At 36.1% G+C, this 27943-nt stretch overlaps 1 protein-coding gene across 1 annotated transcript; it reads left to right on the top strand.

Annotated features, from left to right (window-relative positions):
- Positions 1-196: 196 nt before the first annotated feature.
- On the top strand, positions 197-20623 carry LOC149421532 (uncharacterized). Its single transcript, XM_089634857.1, has 5 exons — positions 197-599; positions 1307-1447; positions 1720-1806; positions 6333-6413; positions 13012-20623. The coding sequence occupies exons 1-5, from the start codon at positions 441-443 to the stop codon at positions 17416-17418; spliced, it is 4875 nt and encodes a 1624-aa protein (XP_089490983.1). The 5' UTR covers positions 197-440; the 3' UTR covers positions 17419-20623.
- The last annotated feature ends 7320 nt before the right edge of the window (positions 20624-27943 follow it).

The following is a 27943-nucleotide window of genomic DNA, read 5'->3' as shown; positions in this document are numbered from 1 at the left end:
TGAAAAAATGTCTAATATAAGACTTTAGTATTAAAAATGTATTTGGTTTGTTAATTAGAATGACAGAAATTTATAATCAATCAAACTGTTGAAAAATGGGAATTTTAACTGAAGTAAAAATAATAGAAGCGTATTAATTTCCAACATGACTAACGTCAAGTGGGTACGGATGTTTCCAACAGTAGTTTTTGGGTTGGCAGCACTGACGCGCGCAGAAGTACAGGAGAGTGTGCGAGTTTATTCAGTTGGCAGCCGTAGCTCGCAGCGGTCATGCGCATAACGACAGGTGCTCTCTAGCTCAAACTCGCTCATCCAAGCCTATCGACTTCTCTCATCATCAGCGGCATTTGTTACCATCATGTTCAGTGTTTTGTTCTGTGACGTTTTGTAATGGTGTCAATCTCCGAGTGTCTTGTCGCGAACTAGTGCCAACGGAAACCATGGATCGTACCGCGTCCAGCTACAAAGGAGATAATGTGTGCAGACTGTGCCTGTCAACGCGAGGAGAAACTCACCCGATATTCTCAAGTGGCAGCAGTTCTGACGAATCGGCTTCACCCGTGCTGGCGGCTAAGATCGAAGAATGCGTCTCCGTCAAGGTAAAAGCGAAGGTTCTTCGTGTTACAGTGTGTTTTTTTCTAAAGAACGAAGCTAAATTCCAAAGAGTAGTGGGTCGAGGTCGGCTGAACTGCAGGCCCCGGAGCCAGCGCTCACCGCAAGGAGATTTCGTAAGGTGTCCACCATTTTGAAATGTGCCATCGTTATCGCTCGAGTCATGATGCGTCGTTATATTCTCGAGGTTGGGAATTTTCGAGGCGATAAGCTCGAGGGGTGTATTGTGTGTAGCGACGATGTTTTTTCCTTGAAATCAGTCGAGTGGAATGGGTGATCTCAGGCCGTGGCGGTATGTAGGCGTTTCGTCATTATCGATTGGCCGGCCGCGGTCGTCCAGCTGTCGCGGGCGAGCAGTGGCTTGGCCGGTCAGGGCGGTATATAGAGCTAGGCGCGTATATGGATATATGGCGGAGCGGCGCCTGTCGAGGAGACGCCGTGCTGTTCTCTTCTCTCGTTACAGCGGATACGGGCAGACACAGCACACGGCAGCTGCAGTATGACGCGCATCACCACCGGTTGGTTGGTTGTTGGTTGGGTCGCCAGTTGCCAAGGGCGATGCGTGTCCGTGTCCCGCATCTACTCTAGTCGCGCTGCTGCTCTCCTTGCCCTGCCGTTTCCCGCACTCGTATTGTAGTTGCAGCTGGAGGTGTCTTTGTTGACTTTGTGTGACTGGAGCTTGTTTTGTTTGCAGATAATCGAGTCGGATGGCCTACCCACACAGATATGCACCAAGTGTGTGTGCAATGTCAATAACTGGCATACCTTCAAGAAGGTGTGCAATGAAGCCCAGGTCAAACTGCGGGATTGGGTGAACTCGGAAGCATCGGCCCAGGTCCGTATCTACATGTATTGTGTTTGCTGTCAAAATTAATACTTTTGTGTTTACACGCGCATCTGTCAAAAATCTGTCACTTTACGAAAAATGTATTTTCTTACTAAATTTTACTTGTTTGTTATCATTTCGTCCTACCGTTTTTTGAAGCCGAATTTAATGAAATACATAATTTTTACTGGAAATATTTGAGGATATCATTTTTATTACAAAAAAAAAAACAAATTAATTTTTTTTTTACCCTATTAACCTATATTGTCTCACGTTTCTAGAGCGTCAACATCAAGAAGGAACCCTTTCCTGATGAAATCGTAGATGATGAAATAATGATAGATGCCTCCTACCCAGGGATTGAACCGGTATGTACCTCATTTTCCTCATTCCAATTATAATAATATTTAAATAAACATGCAGCTTGTTGATTCTATCTGTGATACTATTTAATCTGGTCATCACTGATTACTAGTTCCAACATGATTCACCTTCCTTTGTCATTTGAAATCGACATCCATATATATTATTTTATTGCAATTGATGAATGTAAATACAACTGTCATTCGTAGCCAGGTACCTTCAGATTTGGCAGAAAAAATATGATAAAACGAAAGTTCCATAATTAAATACCTAGCAACATTTCATACCTAAAGTAGGTACCCACCTTCTGGCCCAAGGTACCTGCTTACTGACACATATTAGTCAATTGGCTGGGTTTCTGAGATGACTATGCAAGTTTCCTCAGTCATGACCACTCCTGTGGTTGTCAGCCAAAGTAATAATGTTTTTTTGTGTGCCATAATAATATGATATTATCTTTTTTGAATTATGTATTCTATCTGAGACAACAAAATCAAATTTTCAATACAGATTTATTAAAAGACCAACACTTTTAAATAAATAAATAATAATTATATAAAAAAAGTTTGTAACATAATTTTATGTCAGGATTTAACAACAATGTATATTTAAGTGTAATAATCTATATAAATAAAAATTTAAATGTTCGTTTGTTAAAAATCTTCAATCTCCGAAAGTTCTTCAACGATTGCTTTGATTTGAAAAACAGCGCCATCTGTTGGATGTAAAAGCAACACACAATGTTGTTTCTCTAAGTCACAGCAACGCGTGGCGTGGTACAGCTAGTGGTGTATAAAAACTAAAACATTTTTTTTCTGATCATAAAAGTTGTTATGAAATTTTTTTAATGGCACAAATGTTCGAAAACAGTTGTCAAACATTGAAATAAAATAAATGACTGCTTTTATTACAGTTTTTCACTCAGTGTGAAAAATGTTCAAGAAACTGTATAAATAAAATGATGTAAATATTGATAAAAAAAATAGTTATTTTGATAGTAGTAAAACTTATAGGTATTTTGATGTAATCTTACTGTTGTTCATTTGCATTGTCAAATTAAGGTAAAAAAAAATTAGTAGGTAAATTATTTGGAACTTCGTTAAATATTGGAAATTGAACCCTTTTTAAATACATCTATTTTGTTTTCTTGAATGAATTAATTAATGAAATGGAATCTTTCAAGTGGAAATAAACTCACTCGGCAGATAAACACACTCGTCGATGACAATGCAATCAATTCTATCAAATTTTGGTGGCACTCATGCACATACATCTGCGCGCACACACATACGCATTTTAATTAAATTGGATGACATTATGTTTAAAAAATTACATGCTATATACGAAATAAATATCTGTTCTATCCAATTAGGATTTGGCTTAGGTGTGTTGACTCCAGTCCTATGGGAGGAACGTTCAATCCTCAGTCAAACCAAACAAAAATTCATCCTATGAAATGGTGCAACCAGGTCGAAAATTGAAAATAGTTGTAGGATAGTAAAAAAGCTATGTTTAAATAGGTTGATTTTTTGCGTTTTTATGTGCGGTTTTCAAATATTGGTCTTCTAACCAGATCTAGTATTTTTTCTGTGAAAGGGGAGCTGACAGATCTTTTTGTTAAAATTATTAACAAAATTTGCAGATAACCTTATATATCGACTCACTTGCCTCACATTCTACCAAAAACGGTCACGATTGCCCCGGAACAAACTGAAAACCATGCGACGCATAAACGCATTACAAAGAACATTACATTATTTTCTATGCTATATAAGTTTATTAAGATAATATTTGTTTATAATCGATAAACAGACAACATGAAAAAAAAAAATTAATGAATTTTTATCAAATCTTTTTAAAATTTTTTATATCTTATAAATATACAGGGTGTATCGGCACGTACCCGACAAACTTTAACCAGCTATTCCTTAGCACATTTGGAGTAAAAAATGTTATTGGCACTTTGCTGTCCGGTAACATTTTTTTTTAATAAAAAATTTATTATTCATATTTTCACCACATGTCACCAATGTTTTATCCTTCGTCAAAGTTTGAAATCCCATCTGGCAATATTTTGTTCGAGTTTCGTTGAATAATGTATGTACGTACCTACGTTGGCGCGCTTTTACAATCACAACGAAATGGCACGGCACCATTCGTCTCATTTTTAACTATTATTATTTAGTGTGTACGAAAGAGCGAGGACACTTTTTGACACAGTTGCTAATAACAGCTGCTGAACACGAGATACAATGCAAATGACATTGACGGAGTGTGGATTTTTTTATTTATTTTTGTTTTTAATGGAAAAAAAATGTTACCGGACAGCAAAGCGCCCATAACATTTTTTACTCCAAATGTGCTGAGGAATAGCTGGTTAAAGTTTGTCGGGTACTTGCCGATACACCCTGTATAAAAGATTTTTTTAAAACTTCATGCGAGATGTGAATACTATTTTTAATTTAGATTTATTCTTCTTTGGATTGATATTAAAAACAGTTATAGTCTTCCTGAAATGTTAAAAGTTACAGGCTTTCATAGCTATGTGGGTTAAAAAACCAACATATTTTGCGAAATGATAATATAAATCTGCTCAGACGCGTTGGTGTTGGGATTTTTACAAAGGTAAATAAACAATGCATTCATTAATTAAAATAATTATATAATTTTCTTACATCAGTAGCTTCAATTAAAAAGGTCATTTAAGAATATTATTTCGTTAAACAATTGCAGAAATGTGTAGAACGGACGGAGAGTGCAAATATAATTACAATCAAAAGTTGTAATTTTCATTAATGTGACCTCCAAAGCGAATCAATTCTTATGTTTTTGGTATCAAATTAATAAGGAGACTACGTTTAAATAATCTTGATACTGAAATTTAAATAATTATTAACTCATTGTTTTTTTATGTAGACCAACGATCGCGTTGAAACTTCTGAAGTTTTACACTTAGACAACTTAATTCAGTGATTACACGTAGAAAGAAGTTTCATTTTTATAGCTTATAATACATAAAATGCAAAAAAATAAATATAAGAGTAACTCAGGATGGTTTTTGCGCAACATCGCAAGTCCAAAAGGTGGCTCATGTTGATTTAAAGGTTTCCCGCGTAGGTTCGCTTTTGTGGTCCAGGGCAAGCTAGTGTATATGTATGCCATGTAAAGGCTTTTTCTTGACCATCGTATTTTCCCCCTCTGATTCCTGAAAGCAGAATAAGCCCTGCAATTTATTTTGCTCCTACACATAAATATGCAAAATTTTATATTATACATATTAACATACCTTAAGTATTGGTGCAGTGTACATACTTGCCACAAAGTCGGTTTACTTGTGCCCAGTTAAAACATGGCTTTATCATGAACAGGCTTTCCTGATAGCAGAACACAATTGCTTCGATTCACGTCATGATTTGGCGCAGTATTGCTTATTTTATTACACATTTGTCCTCCATTGCAGCTTAGCCTCTTTCCAATGGCTATTATATTCGAAACCATATTATTTAATGATTGCGTTTGCCTTAATGTGATTTGTTCATTTGCAATCAAGGAATGTTTTTTTATTTGTAGCTAGCTGATGTCGGTTTTGCCCGGGCTTTACACAGAGTTTTTCGAAATCACATCGAGATAATAATATTCCTTTTATTTTGAACGGCAAGTGTGCTAAATTTTATCAACAAGTATCAAAATACTGTTTTATAGGGTGGGAAAAGGGGATGGGGGTGGTGTTTTCTTATATCTTATAGAGAGAAACCATCGTATTGTTTTGAAGGTGCAAAATTTCATCAGTCTGATATAACTGTATAGAAATCATTCCACGCCTCCCGCCACAGACACTTTCCTTTGTACAAATATTTTGATTTTCTGTTTCTTGTTTTACTTGTCATCGTATCAATTTTTTCATATTTATGTAATACTAAACTAGATCAAATTAATTAATTAATTGTATTCCTTTTTCTTTATTAGGTGGTAGTATTATTTTTCGTCAACATAATTATATATAATTTTGCAGTGTACAATTTTGTGCATTAAGTGATAAAATATCAACTTTTTGTGTATTAAGTGATAATTATCACTTTTCTAAAGCGATAAAAAAATACAGAAAGAAAAATTTAAAATTAAAATATTCAAACCCAAGGAAGATAATTAATAACAGTTTAAAAAAACACAAAAGTACATAAATAATACAAATAAATGTGTTTTTAACAGTATTTATATGCGTGATTTAATATGTCAAAATAAATCTTGCTTGCATTATATTTCATCGGTGCATGAGATATAATTAATCATAGGTTATAATTATATATGCGCCTGCACTGTACGGACTGTACTGACATTTTGGCTATAAGGGGTACGCGAGTTTGGGTACTCAGCTAATTGAGACCTAGATATTCCAAACAGAAAAAGCTGTGCAGATTTCATGATGCCAGAGTTCACCGTTTGAAAGTTTTTGCTACTTCAGACTAACGGATTTTCTGCTGTATGCTTGATACATAGACATAGTTAAAATGAAGCATTTAATTAATTGCAGGATCACCACGGAGGAGAAAAACTACAACCCGAGGGCCCCCCCATTCTGGCTTCTTTGGGTCTCGCACCACGAAATGAAAAGGTACTTATATCTTAATTCACTTATTGTGGTCCTCTGATGTCCCTAAAACAATAGTTCCATTTAAACAAAATTCTAATGCCTGAATTGTGACCTTTGTTTTGAGGATAAATGATTGCATTATTATTAATTAATGTGTGGTAACTGAGCCATTCTAGTATTTACATTAATTTGATAAGTAAAAAAAAAAAACAAAATGACAAAAGTTCTCTCTGAATATACATTATAGTATGACTCATTAGGAATCTTTGCCTGTTAGTGTTTTTGAATAAACATTCTCATTTTATCTTGACCTCCTAATTTAGTGTTGACTTTGATTTGACTTATGCTCGTTGTGGAGGTTGTTTGTTACACCGGTGGAATGCCTTATTTTGGCCCACAGACCAACATAGACCCACGGGCGGATTGGGATCGGGTTATTGCAATACAGAGTCTCATTGACAAGGACGAGACCGTGGAGGGAAGTGACTCAGGAGAAGACCAAGACAACCTGGACGTCTCCGAGATCGACTCTGACTCGGATCAGGATCTCTCCTCGCACGAAGAAGACCCCTGCAGCAGAAACGAATTCAAATCAAAGGATGGCTACACCAAGTGGTCTAAAAAACCTTCAAAGCATTCGAACAAAGACTCGCTCAAAAGGAAACATATCTCAGGATGTGCAGGATCAGCCGACGGCCTTCAGACTCCTGTTCAAGCTTGGTCTTGTCTTATCACCGAATCAATCATAGATATTATTATAGAAAGCACAAACGAGTATATTGAAAAGAATCACCCCGCTGTCGGCATCACGGGAGATATGAATGAAAATTTGACTAGCCGCTCAGAAATCAAAGCATTATTTGGCATTTTGTATCTTTCGGGGATAATGAGACCAGCTTTTTATCATTCGTCAGAACTTTGGTGGGGAGATGGCTGTGGACTGAGCGTCGTTCAGATGGCCATGACTCTGGATAGATTCAGGTTCTTACTCAAGTGCATCAGATTTGAAGATATTAAGTCGAGAGACTATAGACTGGAACTCGATAAGCTCTCTCCCATAAGACAGATCCTAGAAGAGTTCACATTGAACTGCAAACAGTCGTATAATCTCGGTGAGTGTTCGGTCATTGATGAAAGAATCATTTCTTTTGAGAGCGATTGTTGTTTCCGAAAGTCCTTGCAATCAAAACATTACACCAAGACTGGAATAAAGATTTACTCTCTCATTGAGACAGATACATTCTACACAAGTAACCTTGAGGTGTGTGTAGAGACAAAGGCAAGTGGAGAAATCGCTCGCTTGAATGCTGTCTCAAACGTTGTAAGTCGCTTAGTCAGTCATCTGACTGGAACGGGAGCTACTATAGTGACTCGAGATAGAATAACATCATTAAAGTTGGCAAATCGTCTAAGTGAAGAATATGGCTTGCATCTAGTAGGCTCTCTCCAATCAAAGCGCAAAGAAGTTCCTAATGTATTCTCGAGCAAACAAAACAAAAATTTCTCATCGTTGTTTGGTTTCGATAATACCAGCACAACTTTGATGTCGTACATACAGCCTAAGAGGAAGGCTTGCTTACTGTTGTCCACGAGAAATGATCATTATAACACCAAGAAGTTTACAAAAAGTGGTGCCCCAGAAGCCCTGGTGTGGTATAAACAGAGGCGGGGGTCAGCAGCGGTGGCTGCGACATTAGCCGCTAGTTATACGACTGCCAAACGCACTTCTCGTTGGCCGTTAGCTCTGTTCTTTCATTTATTGGATATCTCTGTGATCAATGCTCAGGTTCTCTGGATGACCAACCGCACGCAGTCGGACATTATTTTCCGCAGGAACTTTATCAGGAGTCTGGCGTTGGAGCTGATGAATGATCATGTTAAGAACAACAGTTTAGATGATAGGCCATCATTCGAGTTGGATCCTCTGCTGGCTATAAGAGGAGGTCCCATAAAGAATGTGGCATCGAGTGATGCGTTGCTCAGGAGACACCGCAGGTGTAAACTCTGTCCGAGAAATGCCGACCGTAAAACCAGATCTTACTGCGTGGCTTGTAATACCCCGGCCTGCAAGGAACACTATAAACCCCTCTGCATATGTTGCGCATTGAAGTTTTAAATATCGTCATACTGCTTTAAGCCTGTGGCATATCTCTCGTCATACATTCCAATTGGGATTGTATGGCGAGCCATATGCTGAAATAGGCCAAGGCATGATGCGTATAGTGTAATCTGTCAGCCCTATTATTGTTATTCCTACTTACAGTCAATGTAAATTCATCTCTGCATAAGTCAAATTTGGCAGCTTTCCATGAGAGACAAAAGATTTTACTTTCTCTGCATAAGTCATTTGGCAGCTTTTCATCAGACATAAAATTACCCTATCTCTGCTCAAGTCCCTTGGTAACTTTTCATGAGAGACAAAAGATTATACTTTCTCTGCACAAGTCATTTGGCCACTATTCATGAAATACAAGTAAATTACCGGTTTAAATTTATTTATATATTTTACAAAAAATTGCAAATTATTTTAGGCTAAGAATTAAGTAGTGACTTGATACGTTTTGTTGCAACTTCAGCTGGAAGCAACTGAGTACCAATGAGGAAGCATTTTATGCATTCTTAAGACTTTGGATATTTGTGATGATATTATTCCCATAGTTTTAAATTTATTTCCACCCTTTGCTATCGAAATTGCATATAATAAAGTTAGAATTTAACTAACTTTATAGTAGAACATTGTTTAAAGCTTTTGAATTTAACCAACTTTATATGTAGTAGAACATTAGTTAATATTTAGAATTTAACTAACTTTATAATAGAACATTGGTTAAACAGGGTGGCCACAGACCTGGAAAACCGGGAAAACCGGGAATTATCAGGGAATTTTACCGAACCGGGAATTATCAGGGAAATGTCAGGGAATTTTAAAATATTCTTAAAATATCAGGGAATTCCAAAAATAAAACGAAATTCGTTATTTACGATTTGTGAAGTCCCAAAGTTGTGTTGTATTACTTTTACTTGCGGCGTGTGTAACAAAAGATATGCCGACAAAGACAAACTAGATAAGTAGGTATTTTTTTATTATTATTTTCGTAAATAGCCCTTGCAACACAATCATGTCGTAAACCACCCGCCTTGGTTTTTACCCTATACTATGTAGGTGCGAAATCTGTAAAGAAAAAGCTAGCAAAGTTACAACAAAGTGTCAAAAGGGTCGGACACCCAGTACGGTCGTAATAAAATTTAAAGATCATCATTATCAACATTTTTACAAATCTTCTTCAAATCCGGGTGCAAATTAAAAAAAAATAAAATATTTTAGCTGTAAATTCGTATTAATACCAATTATTTCTTTATTTTCGCGGCCGATTACCGTAGCGGCGGGCCCTTTAAATTCAGATATTCGCAATAAATTCGTAAAAATGCTATATTTTTACGCGTGAATCGAGATTTCGCTGCCGATTTCGGTCGCGGCCTACCCTTTAAATTGAGATATTCGTAAAAATACGATATATTTCCGCGTAAATCGAGATTTCGCGGTAATTTTCCGTCGCAGCCGGCCCATTATTTCAAATATCTGAATTTAAATTCGTAAAAATACGATATATTTCCGCGTTAAACGAGAATTCGCGGCCGTATTCCGTCGCGGCCGGCTCTTAAAATTTCGATTCGAAAAAAATTCGCAAAAATACGATATATTTCCGTGTAAATCGAGAATGCGCGGCCTATTTCCGTCGCGGCCGACCCTTTAAATTAGATATTTGATGTAAATTCGCAAAAATATGAAATATTTCTGCGTAAATCGAATTTTATCGGCAGTTTTTCGTCGCGATCAGCCTTTTAAGTTCAGATATTTGAAGTAAATTCGTAAAAATATGTCATATTTCGGCGTGAATCGAAATTTTTCGGCTATTTCCGTAGCGCCGTATTTTCTCGGATATTCGAAGTAAAGTTAGTAAAAATGCGATATATTTCCGCGTAAATTGAAATTTCGCGTCCGATTTCCGTCGCGGCGGGCCCTTTAAAATTCAGATATTCGAAATAAATTCGTAAAAATACGATATATTTACGCGTAAATCGAGATTTCGCGGCCGATTTCCGTCGCAGCGGGCCATTTAAATTCAAATATTCGAAATAAATTCGTAAATATACTATACATTTACGCGTAAATCGAAATTTCGCGGCCGACCCTTTAAATACAGATATTTGGTGTAAACTCGTAAAACTACGACACATATCCGCGTAAAACGTATTTTCTCGGCCCTTCAAACTCGGATATTCGAAATAAATTTGAAAAAATACAACATTCCAGTGTAAATCGATTCAGATTTACAAAATAATAATACTAATTAGGACGATGTATAACCACGTAAAAATACATTTTTCGGCTTTTTACCGCCACGGCTGACTTTTAGATTCAGATTTACGAAATATTATGATTTATTTTCGCAAAAATCAAATTTTTTCGAATTTCACCAACAAATATTCGCGCGCGGACAAAAATAAATTTTGAATTACGAATTAACGAATTTCGAATTAAAAAAATTTTTGTATGAAAAAATTTTTCTGCGGAAATTTTTTTGGCGAAAATTTCGAATTACGCGTTTTTGGGATTATCGGGGTTCTACTGTACTTACTTTTGTTTGGTCTTTTCATTTGTACACAAATTGTCTTCAGGCGAAATATCATAAATTTGTAATAAGTGTATTTTGTTTTGAATAGATCATTGTGGTGCAAGGAAATAATAAATGCTTTAGAATCTTTAGATAACGGAATTCCCTTTATTTATGTATCTGTAAATCGTGTTTCAAAAATAAAATTTTGAACGATATGTCCTTATACCAAATAAAACATATCAGGGAAAAATATAGAAACTGCCCTGGAAAACCTGGAATTATCAGGGAATTTTGAAATCCTTTTTTTGTGGCCACCCTGTTAAAGCTTTTGAATTTAACTAACTTTATAGTAAAACATTAGTTACAGCTTTTGTTCACCATTTTATTTGAGTTTAACCCCTCAGAGGCTAATTTGTTCAGTTTTGCGAATTACCCATAGAGTCAATTTGTTTGCTTTTGGGAACAGTATAGAAATAGTTGTCTTCCTCACTCTCATGGTTAAAAATATGATATAAACAGTGTTAGAAAGAGAAAATACCACGCTTTATATTAAAATCTAGAAGTTAACCACAGAATAATTAAAATGTACACCTCTAGGAAACCAAAGGTTCCGACTGCAATTTGAGAAAAAATATGAAACTTTGTGAATTTTTTAATTAATTATTTTTATACAAAATGAAAAAAGTTAAGTGGCAATAATGTTTAGAATACGTTTCTAATAAAATATGTTTTTTCATTATCAATAATTGTAATTCAGTGTTTAGATATGAAAATGATATAAAAATTATGTTTGATTTAAAAAATTTGATTATTTAAAAAATTATGTTTATTTCTAATAATAAAATTTGAAAGCATCTTTCATCACCTCCCAAAAACTGTTTTTAGTTTTCGGATATATCCCATTTATTTGGATTTTATTGCGAAGCGGAAATACACACAAATTCTCTGACTTTATGACAGCATCTTTAAGAAATATAATTATCAATATGCCAGAGGCCTGAGGGGTTAGTGCTAAATAGTTGAGAGTACAACTGACGATATCAATAAACGAGTATTAGTGCACATGCACCATTGCTACATTTATATCTAATTCATCAAACTCAAGAAGCCAGTGAGAGAATTCACACTAATATGCTGATTCATAGAATTCACTGAAGACCGCTGACAAGACTGCGAATTTAACAGAAATCATTGTAGTTTGCACTAAATTATTGGAATTCAACAGAGGCCAAACTCGTCAGTTGTAGTAGTGGGATATACAAGGTATAATTTAAGTTCATATAATTTAGTTGATATTTTTTTGTTGATAAACACAATCTTCGTAATCGGCGTGTTGTCATTTCGCCACGCCTCGGAGTGGCTGACGTGGTAGCTAGCCGGCTACAGAAGTCGGTGTAATTCTTCGGCATAGCCACGACCATTGCCTGACTCCTACTCAACCTCACCTTCAAGGCAGTCTTACAAAAAAACCTTATGTGGTTAATAATATTAAAATGATTGCAGGAAACACTTGATATCAAAAAATCCTTCCATATTATGTAGTAGAATCTTTAATAATATGTTCACTTTGATATACAATAATTAGCCTTGTCTCTCTCGCCCCTGCTGTTTTCACTCATTTGCCTGACATATAGCGGGATAATTATACAACTAGGTAACTCCGAATCAGCGTTTTCGAATTACACACAAAAACCATACCTTTACTTCCCTTGTTCATTTCCAAACCCATAATACTATGCTTTTTGGTATGGATTTTATTCTGTTCCTTTATAATACGTATTATGTATGTAATGAATTTTCTGAAATAAATGAAAATTATGATTTAAATTTTAATGTTCTTTCAAATAAATTATAATTTTTCAAATAAATTATACAGGACAAAGTGAAATGAAAAGTCAACGCAGATATTTTTTGTTATGTAACCATAAAAAATAAAAATTTCAATGCCTAAAAACATTTTATTGACTCTTGTTAATTTATGAATTATTTTGACTAAATAGGAAGTAGAAGAAGAAGACGACGTCAGTGTGGAGGAAGAGAGTATAGCGGTGGTGCCATTGACGGTACCAGTGGAAGCAGGCGCAGTGGCGCGACGTCCAGTAGCCGTAGCGCAGCTGGCCTCCAAGGACTGCCTGGTTTGTGGCCGCGCCTACCGCTACTCGCACAACGCGCGGCGGCACGAGCTCACCTCGCACAACTATGATCGCTACACCAACAAGGTCAAGGCCCCCAGCCCCACCTTCGCCAAGCTCCGCCCCAACCCCTACAACCCCAAGGCACGCCTCCTGCCTAACCCCGTTAACCCCAAAATGCAAATGATTCCCAAGGCCAATCCCAAATCAGCGTTCAAACACTCTCAAGCTGCACCCTCTTACCCTGTCAGAATAAGGTCGTTAGCGGATTTACAAAATAAAGGACGACAACCCGAAATCCTTAAATCTCTCCTAACAGGCAAACCTGAAATGCTCGTCTCCGAACCAGAAATTCTGCGTTCCGGATCAGAAAGCCCTGAGACACTGATTTCTGAGCCTGAACTGGCAGCTTTCCAAGTAGAGACCATCATTACTGAACCCGACACCTATGTGAACAACTCTGATGAGGACAGTGAAGACGGAGAGGACGATGAAGAAGAAAATGATGAAGAGAACCATGTCCAGTCCGGCTCGGCAGCTGAGGTCGATTCGGACGAAGAAGTTCAAATATCTCCTCATGATGTTGATATCAACAAAATTATCGGAGTTGATGCTCAAAATGCTGAGTCTAAAGAAAAGGAACCGGAATCCACTGAGGATAATAATGATGATGCTAATAAAACTGCCGATGATGAAGTTCATGAACCGACTTCTGCCCATAGTGATGATGAGGAATCTGAAGAGGAAGACGATGAAGTATCTCCAGAATTTGAAAGTCACAAATCCAAGCAAGAAGAAGCTCATGACGGAGCAAACCAGGACAGTGATAATGCGGATGAATACAATGATGACGATGAAGATGAAGATCTTCCCGACGTCCCCCTCGCTCCTATAGTAGAAATAAATGAACATCCAGATGCAGGATCAAATGAGAATGATTTGGATGAGGAGCACGTCATGAGTGATACCATTGATATTAAAGAAATGTCCTTGCACTCTATGACCATAACTCCAACACAGAAGTCTTTCATGACAAAATACAGGGATATTATTGAGCAGGTCAACACCATGAAGTGTAACTGCTGCAACAAGTCTCATCCGAGAAGGAAGGCGGTCATCCAGCATTTGCAGAAAAATGGACACAGGGTTCCCAAACACACCTGCTACAATTGTGTAGTCACCTTTGGCCATATTGGAGCCCTCCTCAGTCACATGAGAGCTAATGTCTGCACTGATGCTTGGAAACTTATCTATGAGGAGGGAGGCATCCCTGACAGTATGATCTCCGAAGCTCCTGTCGTTGAGGAATATAAAGTGGGAGATGCTTCCGGTAGAGAAGACATTCTCAACAAATCACAGTACAAAGATATCCTTAATGCTCGCTCCTACGCTTGCAAATTGTGCCCCGCCAAGTTCCAGCTCAAACAGTTTATAATGAAACATGTGTTGGATGTGCATGAGAATGGAGGGCAAAGAGTGCCACTGTGCTGCATACACTGCAAGTACAGGTTCAAGGATAATAGATTGTGGAAGAAACACATCCGCAATGGAGAGTGCACTGTCAATATAGCCTGTGAGCTATGCAATGAGAGGTTCAGGTCCCTGCAGCACTTCAACGATCACGCCCTCTCTATCCACGCTGGAGGATTCATTGACCAATCCACCGAGAACCTTTCTCGTTCAGTGGATGGCAGACCTACAGATTGTCCTATTTGCAAAAAGAACACATCCTCCTACCACAATCTTGTCAAACACTTGAAGGCCATCCATAATGAAGACAGGCCGCACATGTGCCAACATTGCGATAATAAATTTGAAACAGTCACCGAATTGAACCACCACATTTACAAGGAACACTCAGACAGGGTAACCAATGGAGATGGGGAACATGAGACTGATCAAGACATGGATCAAGATCAAATTGATCTAAGCATTGTCAAGCAAGAAGTGACCACCTACAACTATTCTTGCACAGACTGTTCCTCAATGTTTGATACCGTCGATGGCTGGACACAACATCAGATAGATGCTCACAATCACACGCCCTACGAGTGCGACCAATGTGACAAGAAGTTCTTACAAGACTCAGAACTCATAGAACACAAAAACACGCATTTACGTGTCAAGTTTTATTCGTGTACTGTTTGCTCAAATTCCTACAGCTCTCCGCAGCGGCTCTCTGAGCACATGATGAAGAGTCACCCGGGAGAAGCCACCGTTGACGGATCTGCTGATCCATTCTTCTGTGAGATGTGCATGAGATCATTTAAGAGTCGGCAAGCTTTCTCCAACCACATGCGTATTCACGCTAAGGTCCCCACCACTAATAAAAAACCGGGTGAAGCGGTCAAGCAACCGACTGCTGTTCGTCAACCTGTTGCTCAAAATTTGAATTATAGAAATTCTCCCAAACTAATGCCCGACGCCCCTTACAATTGCGACATTTGTGGGAAAGGTTTCCTTCACAAGAAGAATATCTGGAAACACAAAAAGATCCTTCACCCTGAGGTGGTGAGAAGGATGGAGCTGGAGAACAGTGGAAGTGGAAGTCACTTTATGAATGTTGCTTCTACAGAAGACGATGAGTACACTAATGAGGAACATAACAACAGCACCGGTCTGTCCATTCCACAATTCGATAGTTTCACCTCGGCTGCTTTTGATCAGACTGACAACAGTGTATCAGATGCGGGCCAGCTCTATCAGTGTGATCTCTGTGACAAGAAGTTTGCTGTGAAGAGTAGCATTTGGAAGCATAAGAGAGTAAAGCATGGAATCGTCAATCCTAATTTACAAGACGAAGGTATGAAGCAAGACAATAGGACTTGCTGTACTATCTGTAAAATTAACTTTAATGATAAGCGAGCGTATTATAGACATAGGAAAAATGTACACAAAGTCAACATCCAATCTTGCAAAATATGCAGTAAAGCTCTAAACTCTACTTTGGAGCTCTATGAACATTACAAGGCTGCACACGCAAAAGAATTGCTAGGATACAATGCCAGTCAAGGAGGGAACTCCAACAAACTGCAAGCAGAATCTGCACCTGATGACCCAGAGGAGAACTACAGCGATGATGATGAAGATGGCACCCAGGAAGAAGGGTCTTTCCAGGGAGAGCAGTATCAAGCCAGGTACCCTTGCGACTCTTGCGGGAAGACGTTCCTTGGAATGACAGCCCTGCAGAATCATAATTGTGTTCAGGTTCAAGCTGAGTTGGGCGCCGAGACCTTTGACTGTGAGATTTGCAATAAGAGTTACACCTCCATATCCGCCCTCAAGAGCCACAGAGGTTGGCATTTGAGATCACCCGATGGCAAAGCCGCATTCAGCAGCTCTGGCCTATGGATGCCTCATAACAAGGTGACCAATAAAGTGAGCAAACACGAGGTCCTTGAAAATCCCCGTATCAAACATTCCACTCCTATCATAGACAATGGATCCCTCCAAATTAAGCGCAAGCTGCCACCTGATGTGCAGATGACCCTACTCAAGAAGAAAAAGCTTTCCAGCGAAGTAACTGTAGAATTGGTTCAAACAGTTCCTAGGAATGAGCAAGCGGTAGCCGCTATGCAGGCCAGAGTGGCTGACGAAAGCAAAGTTTGCCATCCCTGTGGGAAGGAGTTCACCAAGCGAGCTGCCTACATGCGCCACATGGAGGAAGTGCACCGCCCCAACTCTGTGTTCTGTCCTATCTGCAACAAGAGTTTCACACGGCGATCCACGCTTCTGGTGCACATGCGCAAGCACGGGATAGATGGGGACGATCCTCGCTCCGGAGAAGGGGAGAGCGAGGAAGGAGAGTCCCCGGCACCGCAACCCCCGCAGCCGGAACGCCTATACAGCTGCGACCTCTGCAACGTGCGCTATACCTCGGCCAAATCTTTGCGACGTCATTGTGTGAAGCATCACAATATCGCCGCTGAGGATGTAATCGAGGAGCGAGCGGCCCCAGGCGGGGGCAATACGGGGTCTGCGGGCAATATGGTGGGAACTCGGGTGATAGAGGTCGGAGGCTCGCGCCACAAGTGCGGGCAGTGCGGGGAGGAGTTTGCCTCTGACAAGGACATGTGGCAGCACCGCCACTTCTCGTGCACGCAGTGTGGCATGTTCTTTTCGCGCCAGCAGTACCTCACGGCGCACATGCGGGCGCGCCACCAGAACCTGCCTCCGCCCCCAGACAGTGAGAAGATGTTCTTCCCCTGCAACATGTGTGATCGTTTCTACATGAACAAGAAAAGCCTCCAGCGACACATGGAAGCCTCTCACTAGTTGTATTAAAACATTTGTACCTTTTCTGTGTGAATTCAGGAATTAACTCGATCCATTTTTGACTATTTGGACACATTGTATTGTTTTTATTGTCGGTATATAATGATTTAGTATAGTTTGATGAGTTCAGTCAGATATAACTCTCTAAATTTGTTACCAAGTACACTTAACGTTAACAGAATGAATGTTTCTTTATATTGTCAAGGTGAACCATTCCATTTTTGTTTCCATGTAAGTTGTGTAGTTTTTATTATTCTGAGTCATACTTTGTGATTTATGTGACTTGTAGGTGTTTGTACTGTCACACGGCAGATGTCAACACCATCCGCCAGTTGGCCAGTGCGTTTGGTTATAAAGCCGTTTCCACTAACAATTTTATTGTATTGCTACAGTTGCTTTAATCCGCTAATTAAAATGTAAGATGGGAAAGCAATAAATTTTGAGCCTGCCAAATAGTAGTGTACTTTACACAAATTAAAAAATAATTTTTTACTGTATAAACAAATTTCAATGTAACTCAAACCTTTTATTTATAAGTTTAGATATAGAATAATGGTACTTATCAGAGTCACTTATATTTTATTTTCATGCCATCTTTGTACTCGATCGTGAACTACTATCAATGTAAAACGAGTATTTCCTTTGCGTAGATTTTTTCAAAATTTTTACCCAGTAGTCAGATAGATAATTGATAAGGTATTAAATTTAAAAAGTCAGTTATATTTATTTGAACTTTTACAATACAACAAAATATTTTATCTATTTATTTTTTCACTATTTTTTTCACAACATCGAATACCATAACAGTAAACAATATCACCCAAGTGATCTGGTCAAAATTTTGTTTATTTTTCAAATCAAAAATCAATTTGATACCTATAATTTTCCCCTTCAATGTAAGTCATAGTACCAAATCATTTAAGAATCTTTATTTTTTTTACTCAAAATAAATAACTTAACACTCGGGGAACATTATGTAGTGAAATTATGTACAAAAATCTAATCAAGAAATCAATAGAAAATATAAGTGATCTATATTAAAAAAAAATCCTGATTGACTTTTATCTCCCAATTTATTTTCATTTTTTGGGTGATATTGTTTATTCGTTTACGTTATTGTAGGTTTTCAGCTTTCTACGGGAATTAATGAACGTAATGTCATGCCTTTGATGACTCGGTCTCTTAACACGTGCACAAATTAAAGAAATTGTAATTTTAATATTGTACCTAGTCAACCAATCATTTTTACACGAGAAATGTAAATATTATCTGTGGTAAAAATACTCGACAAAAGTTCTATTTGAAATCATTCTGTTTGATACAAATTACCTTAGTTACTTGCCTTTACCCTCGAATCGCGTATCTGAGATGAATAGAAAAAAACGTTGTAGTTTTTCCATCTGATTTGTGATTTTTTCGTAAGTTATTTTTCTCCATCGAATTTCGTCTAATAAATCTTCACGCCCATCACATTTCACGATATCTTATTTTGGTGGATACTTAACTGGGAGAAATGTTGGCTTAGCGGAGATAAACTTAGATCCAGAGATGGTGGTTGAGTACTGAAGCCTTCCACTGCCAGGAAAACAGGTGTTAATACTTAAATATTTCCTTGTTTGTCTAGTTTAATAATTTATTTGAACGCAACTTGTGTTATTTTATACAATGAGTATTGTGTATTTTGCATATTATGAATTATCTTACATTTCCTAGGACCTATGCTAGATTGTACCATTGTAAGTTTGTCTGTAATAAATTTAGGCTAAGATTTTTCGATTGATACACCTTATGAATTCAAAATTACTGATGCTTTTATATCGCTAGTTTTTTCTCATTTCTAAGCAAATTAGTGAATTTTTTCAAAGAATTCTTCAAAACATTTTTATGTTGATTTTATAGGTTTTTTTTTGCATTTTACAGATTTTTAAAAATCTTTACTTTGATTAGAATTTCATTGTTCCACTCATATTACATTTCTTTAGAGTTTTTTTTTTTAATAAATTTTATAAATGTGAACCTAAAGTATTTATATAAAAAAATTACTTCTAGTGATATTTCACTTTTTGATTGAAATTATTCTTTCTTCCATTTTTCTGTATACCATAAAATGTTGATGTATGGTGATTATTATTATCCACTGATGACACATTTTGATTCTGACAGGCGCATAATTATTTGACTGATGGTTGAAAAAAACTTTATTTTATTTATTATTTGCAATAAAATAATTGAACCACAATACCGAGTTGACACAATTGTTGACACACTGTTTGTAATTATCACCTGTTCACCTCAAAGTTTGTAAAGCAATAGATTTAATGTTGATAATAAAGGAAAGTCAATTGTTATAAATATGTCTGTATATAAATTTTCTATTCTGATGTCTTTGAAAATGGTTGCTAACTTTAGTTGTCATTTTTACCAACTCAGTTTATTTGAAAAATCTCCTAAAGCAATGTCTTTTTCATCAGTGATTTTTTTTTCTTCTTTTTGATATTAAATATTTGAACAATGTTAATAAATCATCAAATAATATGTATGTATTAAAAAAAAAACACTAGAAAAGAACGTCATTTGAGCATATATTATATACTCGTGTTATCTGGGCGCCTGCTCTAACCTCTGAGCTTTCACATCAATCTTCGCCGTGTCTCTCCAATACATATGGTATTTTAAAAATTATTTCATCGTTTCATGTTTATCTTCTTTTTTCAACTAAAACTTGTACAACTGGAGTGAGATGTGATGTAAATCACAAATATTGGCCAAATTACAAATGTAAAATATTAATACGATGCGTGTCATAAACCAGGGTGTAATCGTAATCATATTCATAAATAGGACGTTTTGGTCATCTCAAAACGTAGTTGAACAAAGCCTCCTAAAAGTTTATATAAAAATGAAGAATTCAACGAAGAATGAATTTCCTATGCCTTAGTCTAAAGATGACTAGTTGGGAAGTATATATAATGTACCTATGTGTATGTGTATGTGGATGTGGTTGAATGTACATTTAGAGAGAAATGTGGGAGTATTGGAGTCATATGATTATAAGGTGTTGTATGTTGTTTGCTAGTGTTCCAAGTGTCATGCCAGTCACAGGGGGTCACGGATCATTTCTCTTTTCCAGTGTAAACATTATTTTGATCCTCTTGTTGTTATAGATAATTAAATAAGTTAATAAAGTGTATTTAATATTTCTAAATGGTGTTTGTTTTACCATCTTCAACTTTGTTTTTATTCACCCTGAATATAATCTTGAAGTGGGAAATCTCAAGATTACCGGTAAACAATTAGATAAAAAGTGATTTATTTTTGGGGTATTATCTAATTTAGGTCGAAGGTTGTGGTGAAATGTGTGCTTATGTATGTAGATGCAAAACCGTGTTGCCAGCTCAAAGAGCTGGTATAACAGGATAATTTAAAATGGTTTTCTGTGTTTAGTTTTGATGTAGCCGTCTATTGCCGGACACCAAGAACTATTGAGCTTAACCCCGCCGTCTTTATTGATATTAGTGGGATTTTTGTGAATTTCAATTGCCTCCGTAATTAGGCGTGCTCTATGCGTTTCTGTCAATACTTCTTGGTATCTGATAATTGACGGCTACACCAAAACTAAATGCAGAAAACTATTTAAAATTATCGTGTAATATCAGCTCTTAAGTGGATTGAAGCTGGTGAAGTGTATCCTACATTAGCATACACTTCACCACAATCTTCGGTTACACATCTGCCCTGATGATGGACACTGTAATGCTGTCCGAAACTTTGACTAAAGAAGGAGTTAGCGCATCATGGCATGATACCCCAAAAAAAAAATAACTATGAAAAATCATACTCAAAAAATAAATTTAAATAAAGCGCAGCTGACCGGCAATCAGAAGGCTGTAGGTTAAATTCCTGTTGGTGACATTTATTTTTCTATTAAGATTTTTAAAATTTGTATGCGTGTTTCAGGCTAATAGTTATTGCTTATAATAATTTGTTATCTTTTCTGCTATGCATAAAAACCTTGTCTTGTAAACATTAGTTTATCATAAAAAAAAAAAATTAAAGATATTACAATACGATAGGTGTCAACCCAGCTAGGTGCACTCCGGTAAATTAAAACTTGGACTGAACTTAAGGTGCTTTGAGGATGGGAAGGAGATTGAAGTTTAATCAGGCGGTATACACAGAAACCTATAGCCGATTTAGGAATGTAGGACTGACAGAACTAGGTTTGAATTAAGCACTTATTTCTTTTTGTTAAACAAAATATCTGTCATCTTCTGGTGTTTCCCACTCATCAAAGCGGCTGTTTGAGAATACCAATAGAGTGAAGTTCCTTGGCTTTGGACCCAGAGACCGCAGATCCAGAACCTGGTAGACCACCTGTAAGACTTACCAAACTTCCTTTTTCACAGATCCTTACCGTTACCACAAAATTCCCCAAATGATGATGCTACAGATCCACTTCAAACCATAAACCTAAAATGCCATGGACAGAGCAATTCGAAAACAATTTGAAGCTGCGGGGTGAGGGGGAAGATGTATGAAATATGCCAAAACCTATTTAACTTTTTGAATGACGTATCCCATTCCTTGTCATCAAATACCCCAAAAAATCATAAAGCGTTGTAACTGCATTAACAACACAAAACCAAATTTATAATAGTTCATTATGCACTACTTTGCAAACAAATCATTTCAAGAGTTTGTCACACAAGACGGCTGCCAGGCAATTTTCCCTCACCCTAGATTTGGCTTCAATGCCATTCATGCAAAATCGCACTAATTCTATAATACACCAGGGCTTTTTATGTCCATGCTCCAATCTGACAGATGGAACTCTTGTGTTCCTTTTGTTGCATCAAACTCATTACCTACGCTGATCACACATCACATACAAAATAAAAGTAATGTCATTCAATTTATTATTATGCAAGTTATTAAATATTTGAACATTGGACCCTAATTCCTTTAAAAATTCCATTGAAGAACATTAGGAACAGTGGCTACTCGAGACATGTGAGCTAGAGTTCTAAGATTGAAAAAAGCGACCTTTTTAATGTTGTTGAAGATAATATATTTTTTTAAATGTCCTTTTTTGTTGTTGTTACTGTGCGTATTAAGAGCGTACATAAATAGTTAATATTTACCTTACACCCAAACTAAGGATCTACTTTACAAAATAGCTTCTTAGTTTAGGTTTTATTAAAAAAGAGATAAAAACCCACCGTCAAATGTCACATCGATAGTAAGATGACCGCAAAGTGAACACGACAAATTTGTCAATTAACAATTAATATAGGTACATTATTTTAAATTAGTTATATTCTTTGATAAAAAAAAACTTTATTTTAAGGCGATGCACTACGCCGTGTAATATTTTAAATTGAGCCGCTATCGATAACAACCCTTACGTAGATGGCGATAAGGTTTAAATTCCCGCTTAACACCATCCGCCTGTTTTGATTTATGCAAGAAAAAAACATGTCCAAAAAGTGCCTTTTATTTTATTTTGTGGATGTTCAGGTAATAAATATTTCATTTTAATCATTTTTTAAATAACTTAATTTGCCACATTATACAGTAAAATCATAACCGAAAATGGGTTCGTAAGTAGGAGATTTTGAACTTTAAAGCAGTTTTCATAGGCCTTTACATTATTTTTTTCTGGGCTTATAAAAAAGACTTATCTAAAAAATACTCGATTATTTCAAAGGCCAAGATGTATTCTACTCGCCGTATTTAATTAAAGCATCTGAAACATTTCTAGGCGACCAAATTTTCAAACCAAAAACACATGATTTTGCAACTACGTATGGCATCGCCTTAAAATAGATATATATATATATATATATATATATATATGATGCATATATCCCGATATATATATCCCGCTACATTTGTTGCGTCCGACCCCTAAAAACTCCATAGCATTGCAGCGTCCACCGACTTACAGCGTCCGATATACGGACGCTGCAATGTTTTGACCTCAAAATTGGCCAGAACGATGCTTACCCCATGTAGAATCGTATGGCAAAAATTTTTGTGGAAGCAAAAAATGTCTCAGAATGTCTGGAAACGAATATTGAACGTTTGACATTTTGCCGACAGGTTCGCTACACGATGTATATATCGAGCAGTGTATGTTTTTATTCATTTCTACGATCTTGCCGCGTCCACGAAGTAATATAATTTTCGATACATAACGACGATCATGCTGCGTCTACGCATTACATCGTTAGTATTGCGTCCTCAAGACCGATTACGAGTTGATGTTATTTTATATACATAACGACGGTCGTGCTGCGTCCACGCATTACGTCGATAGTACTGCGTCCCCGTAGCCGCTCATGAGAATATACTATTTTTAACTCATAATGATAATCATGATGCTTCCATGCATCACGTCGATAGTATTGCGTCCCAGTGAACGATCACGAGTAGATATTATTTTGAATATACAACGACGGTCATGCTGCATCCACGCATTACTTTGATAGTATTGCGTCCCCCTGGCCGATCACGTTGAAATATTATTATGAATACATAACGACGGTCTTGCTGCGTCTACGCATTACGTCGATAGTACTGCGTCCTCGTGGCCATTTGGAGTACATTGTTAAATATTATTTGAGCGTTTGGTTGAGTAAATCATCAGATTTGGCAACATTTGGTTAATTTACAACGATGCCGCTTGATACTCAGAACTAAGAATCGTCTTGCGTGGTTTTTAATGCATAACGACGATTTTGCTGCGTCCACGCATTACTTCGATAGTACTGCGTCCCCATGGCCATTCACGAGTACATTTTTATAAATTATTTGAGCGTTTGGTTGAGTAAATCATCAGATTTGGCAACGTTGGGTTAATTTACAACGATGCCGCTTGACACTAAGAACTAAGAAGCATCCTGCGTAGTTTTTAATGCATAACGACGATCGTGATGCGTTTACGCATTACGTTGGTAGTATTGCGTCCGTTGTTGTTTTTTTTTAAAGAAAAAGCGTTTTTTTTGGGAGCGAAACCCGGTCGGCACAAAGTATAAAAAATAAAAGTGGTGTTTACAAAGTTATTGTTTTATTTTAAATTAAATATTGTTGTCAATTAAACAAACAATTTATAAGTTCCCGAATATTATCTGAATATAAAATAAATCTTATAGAATAAAATAAAAACCTCAAGATATGAATTGAAATCTAGCAAGAATATCGTAACACAAATTGTGAGTATTATTATTAATATATTCATAGAATTATAACTATATATTTTATCACACCTTCATAAATGCAATGAAAACTTTAACTTAAATGAAATCAACAAAAAATCAAAATATAGAAGAATACGTATGTGAAACATACAGCGAATGCACTAAAATCTAGAACAATATAATAAATCTACTAACAATCTTGCACTTAAACATAAGGAGTATAATTTGAAACATGGACGAACTTCTGGTATACCTATGTATTTAACATTATGTCCACAACCAGATTTTTTAATACTATCCGAGGCACACTCGCATGCAATACATAAAATATACCAAGTATTCCAAACTACAAACAATAAGTCACAAATTATCACAAAAATAAAAGTAGTGGAATTGTAGTCTATGCTAAAGAAAAATTTACTGATATCAATGTTAACGAAATACCAATATGTAACGCAAACTGTTTGTCAATTAATGAATCTAAATAATTAGCCAATTAATATAATCGCATAAATCGAATACATAGCTCGTTATACCCTTATAGTCCAGTAGGTACCCAAGCGATTCCTTCAGAAACTTGATCAGGGTGCTTAGGCTGTGAACATCTTGGAATAATTATCGATAATAACATCAAATGGAAAAGTCAAATAAACTCCACAGTAGACAGAATGAGAAAACTCATCTTTATGTTTTTTAGACTTAGAAATACTGTATCATTAAAAATACTTAATGGTATTTGTTTTGCACTTGCACATTCTACACTACTAAAATATGAAATCGTGGTTTGCGGGGGGGGGGGTGCGTATAAATCATACCTACGTCCACTTGTGACAATTCAAAAAATATTAATAAAAATCATATTTAAAAAAGCCATATAACTATCCAACAATAAATGTTTTCCAAGGTTTCCCGGTTCCCCTTCTCACAAAAATTTATGACAAAAATACTCGTACATTAAGAACTTCAATTACATAAAGATTTATTTGATAAAAATAATATTCCATAACTAATTTTAAGCTAAATAATTATTTATATTATATACCGTATTATATACCGTACCACTAGTTCGAACTACAACAGCAAAACATCATTATTTATTTAACGGTATAAAATTATTCAATAAATTACTCCTGGATATATCTGAGGAAAATTATGACAGTTACAAAAAAAAACTATTTAAAATTCTCTAATACCACCTAATAAATTTTCTTATTGTTTTAAATTATTTATTTTATTTCAGGGAAATCAACAGTTTACAATGTGGTTCATTTATACACGTGTAATTTACCTAACTGAGAAACCAATTGCAGATTTCCGCAATATTCTATTCTATTATGTATGTAAAAATTTAAAAACTATACTTACAAGAACTAAAAAATATTAAATTTATCGAAGAAAGCAAACACTTAGTGGCTTGACATTATACAAAATGAAACAAATACTTTGTTTTAAACCACTTTATTTTTATTTATATTTCGTCGACCGGTTTGGATTGAACCCAAATATTGTATAAAATAAATATAAAGTGGTTTAAAACACAGTATTGTTTCATTTTGTAAAAAATATAACGTTATTCAAGAGGGAGATTATTATAACATGAGATTATTTTAACTGGAGATTATTATAACAGGAGATTATTAAAACAGAAGATTATTATAACGTAATACTACATAATATATGTCATTACATAATATAATAACATTTTATGCAGTTTGGTACACGTTTAATACATTTTTAATATAGTTTTTATATTTATTTTGGTTACATTGAAAATAGAATCAGATAAAATGTTATTATACATATGTTGAACATATTCTTCTAAGACAAGCATTTTTATTTTACTAGATTACATGAGCGTGTGTGCCCTGTAGGTACTTTCAAATCAATTCTGCTTAATAAACTCCACATATTATGTTTCTGCTTATAATTCCTTGGTATTATTTATAACTAACCTGTTTTTATTACTTTTATTGTATTTTCTTGTAAGGTTATTAATAGTTTTTGTAATAATATTTGCTATATAAATATGTAAAAATATATTGTTGTCCTCTCCTAAGCACAAGCAACAATATTATGTTGTAAATATTGTAACACTAAAGATGTTAAGAAATAAAAATAAAAATAAAAAAAATTATTTTGAACTTAATGGTATTAATAAGTTTAACTCATTAATTAAAATATTGCAATTTGAGGTTGAACTAATTAAGTTAAATATAAAAACAGATATTATTATATTGAATACGTAACGACAGAAGTTCTGCGTCGATGGTATTGTATCCTCGTGACCAATCACGAGTAGATATTATTTTGTATACATAACGACGGCCGTGCTGCGTCCACGCATTTCGTCGATAGTATTGCGTCCCCATGGCCGTTGGCGAATTTGTACATTTTTATGTATTGTTTGAGTCCTTGGTGAAGCAAAACCCCAGATTTGGCAACATTCAGTTCATTTACAACGTTGCCACTTAGCACTCAGAACTAAAAAGCGCCTTGCGCGGGTGGACATTTTTGTAAGATGGTTTACAGTGGACGGTAAATTGATATCCCGACCTAAAAATGTCCGACCGCCCTCTGCAATGGAGCGAACTGGCGCATTATGAAATGATACATTTTTACTAAGGATATCGTTGTAAAAAAAATTGTCGCACGCCTGCGCCCAGTAGGTACGTTTGTATACAAGGTGCAACAAGATATTCATTCAAACTTCTCACTATTAATAGACAGTTTGTTGTCAGGTCTGGTGTGTTTCTGGATGTCAAAAAAATAAAACATAAATATATATACATATATTTTTTATATACCGCACAAGAGTCTCAACCGCTCCCGTCTGGAACAGCGAGACTGTGGCATCCCCAATCTGAGTACTAGGGTGAAGGTATTGGGGAGGGGAAGAAGATGAGGAAGAGAAATGTAAAAAAGTACCTGGCTATTTATATCTGGTCACCAAACACGGCAAAAGCTTGGAAATAACGTTTCCATTCGGAATGGTGTTCACACACCAGGGCGATACTGAGAGTATATTTCACTCTGGAACGTGCTGCAAACACACTTTATATTATGTTTAATGTATTAATTGTGAAATAACACAAACAAATAAAAATTTATTTGCGCACGCCGGGTTTGACCGTCAGATTACGGGCTTCGGATTGCGAGTCGAGAGTCTTATCTCTCAACCACAGATGCTGTAATTAATTAATTAATTCACTATGAACGTGAAAACTTCACTAGAAAAGTAATTAATATTTTTTGTTGTTTATTTATTTGTTAATTTATTTATTACACCTAATAGACGTTTACATTCTAGTTTAATAGTTGAGTATCGC

The sequence above is a fragment of the Hesperophylax consimilis genome, chromosome 8 (assembly GCF_061612785.1).
Source record: "Hesperophylax consimilis isolate HC1 chromosome 8, BYU_Hcon_1.0, whole genome shotgun sequence".
Lineage (NCBI taxonomy): Eukaryota > Metazoa > Arthropoda > Insecta > Trichoptera > Limnephilidae > Hesperophylax > Hesperophylax consimilis.
This window is presented reverse-complemented; position numbering and strand designations above follow the sequence as displayed.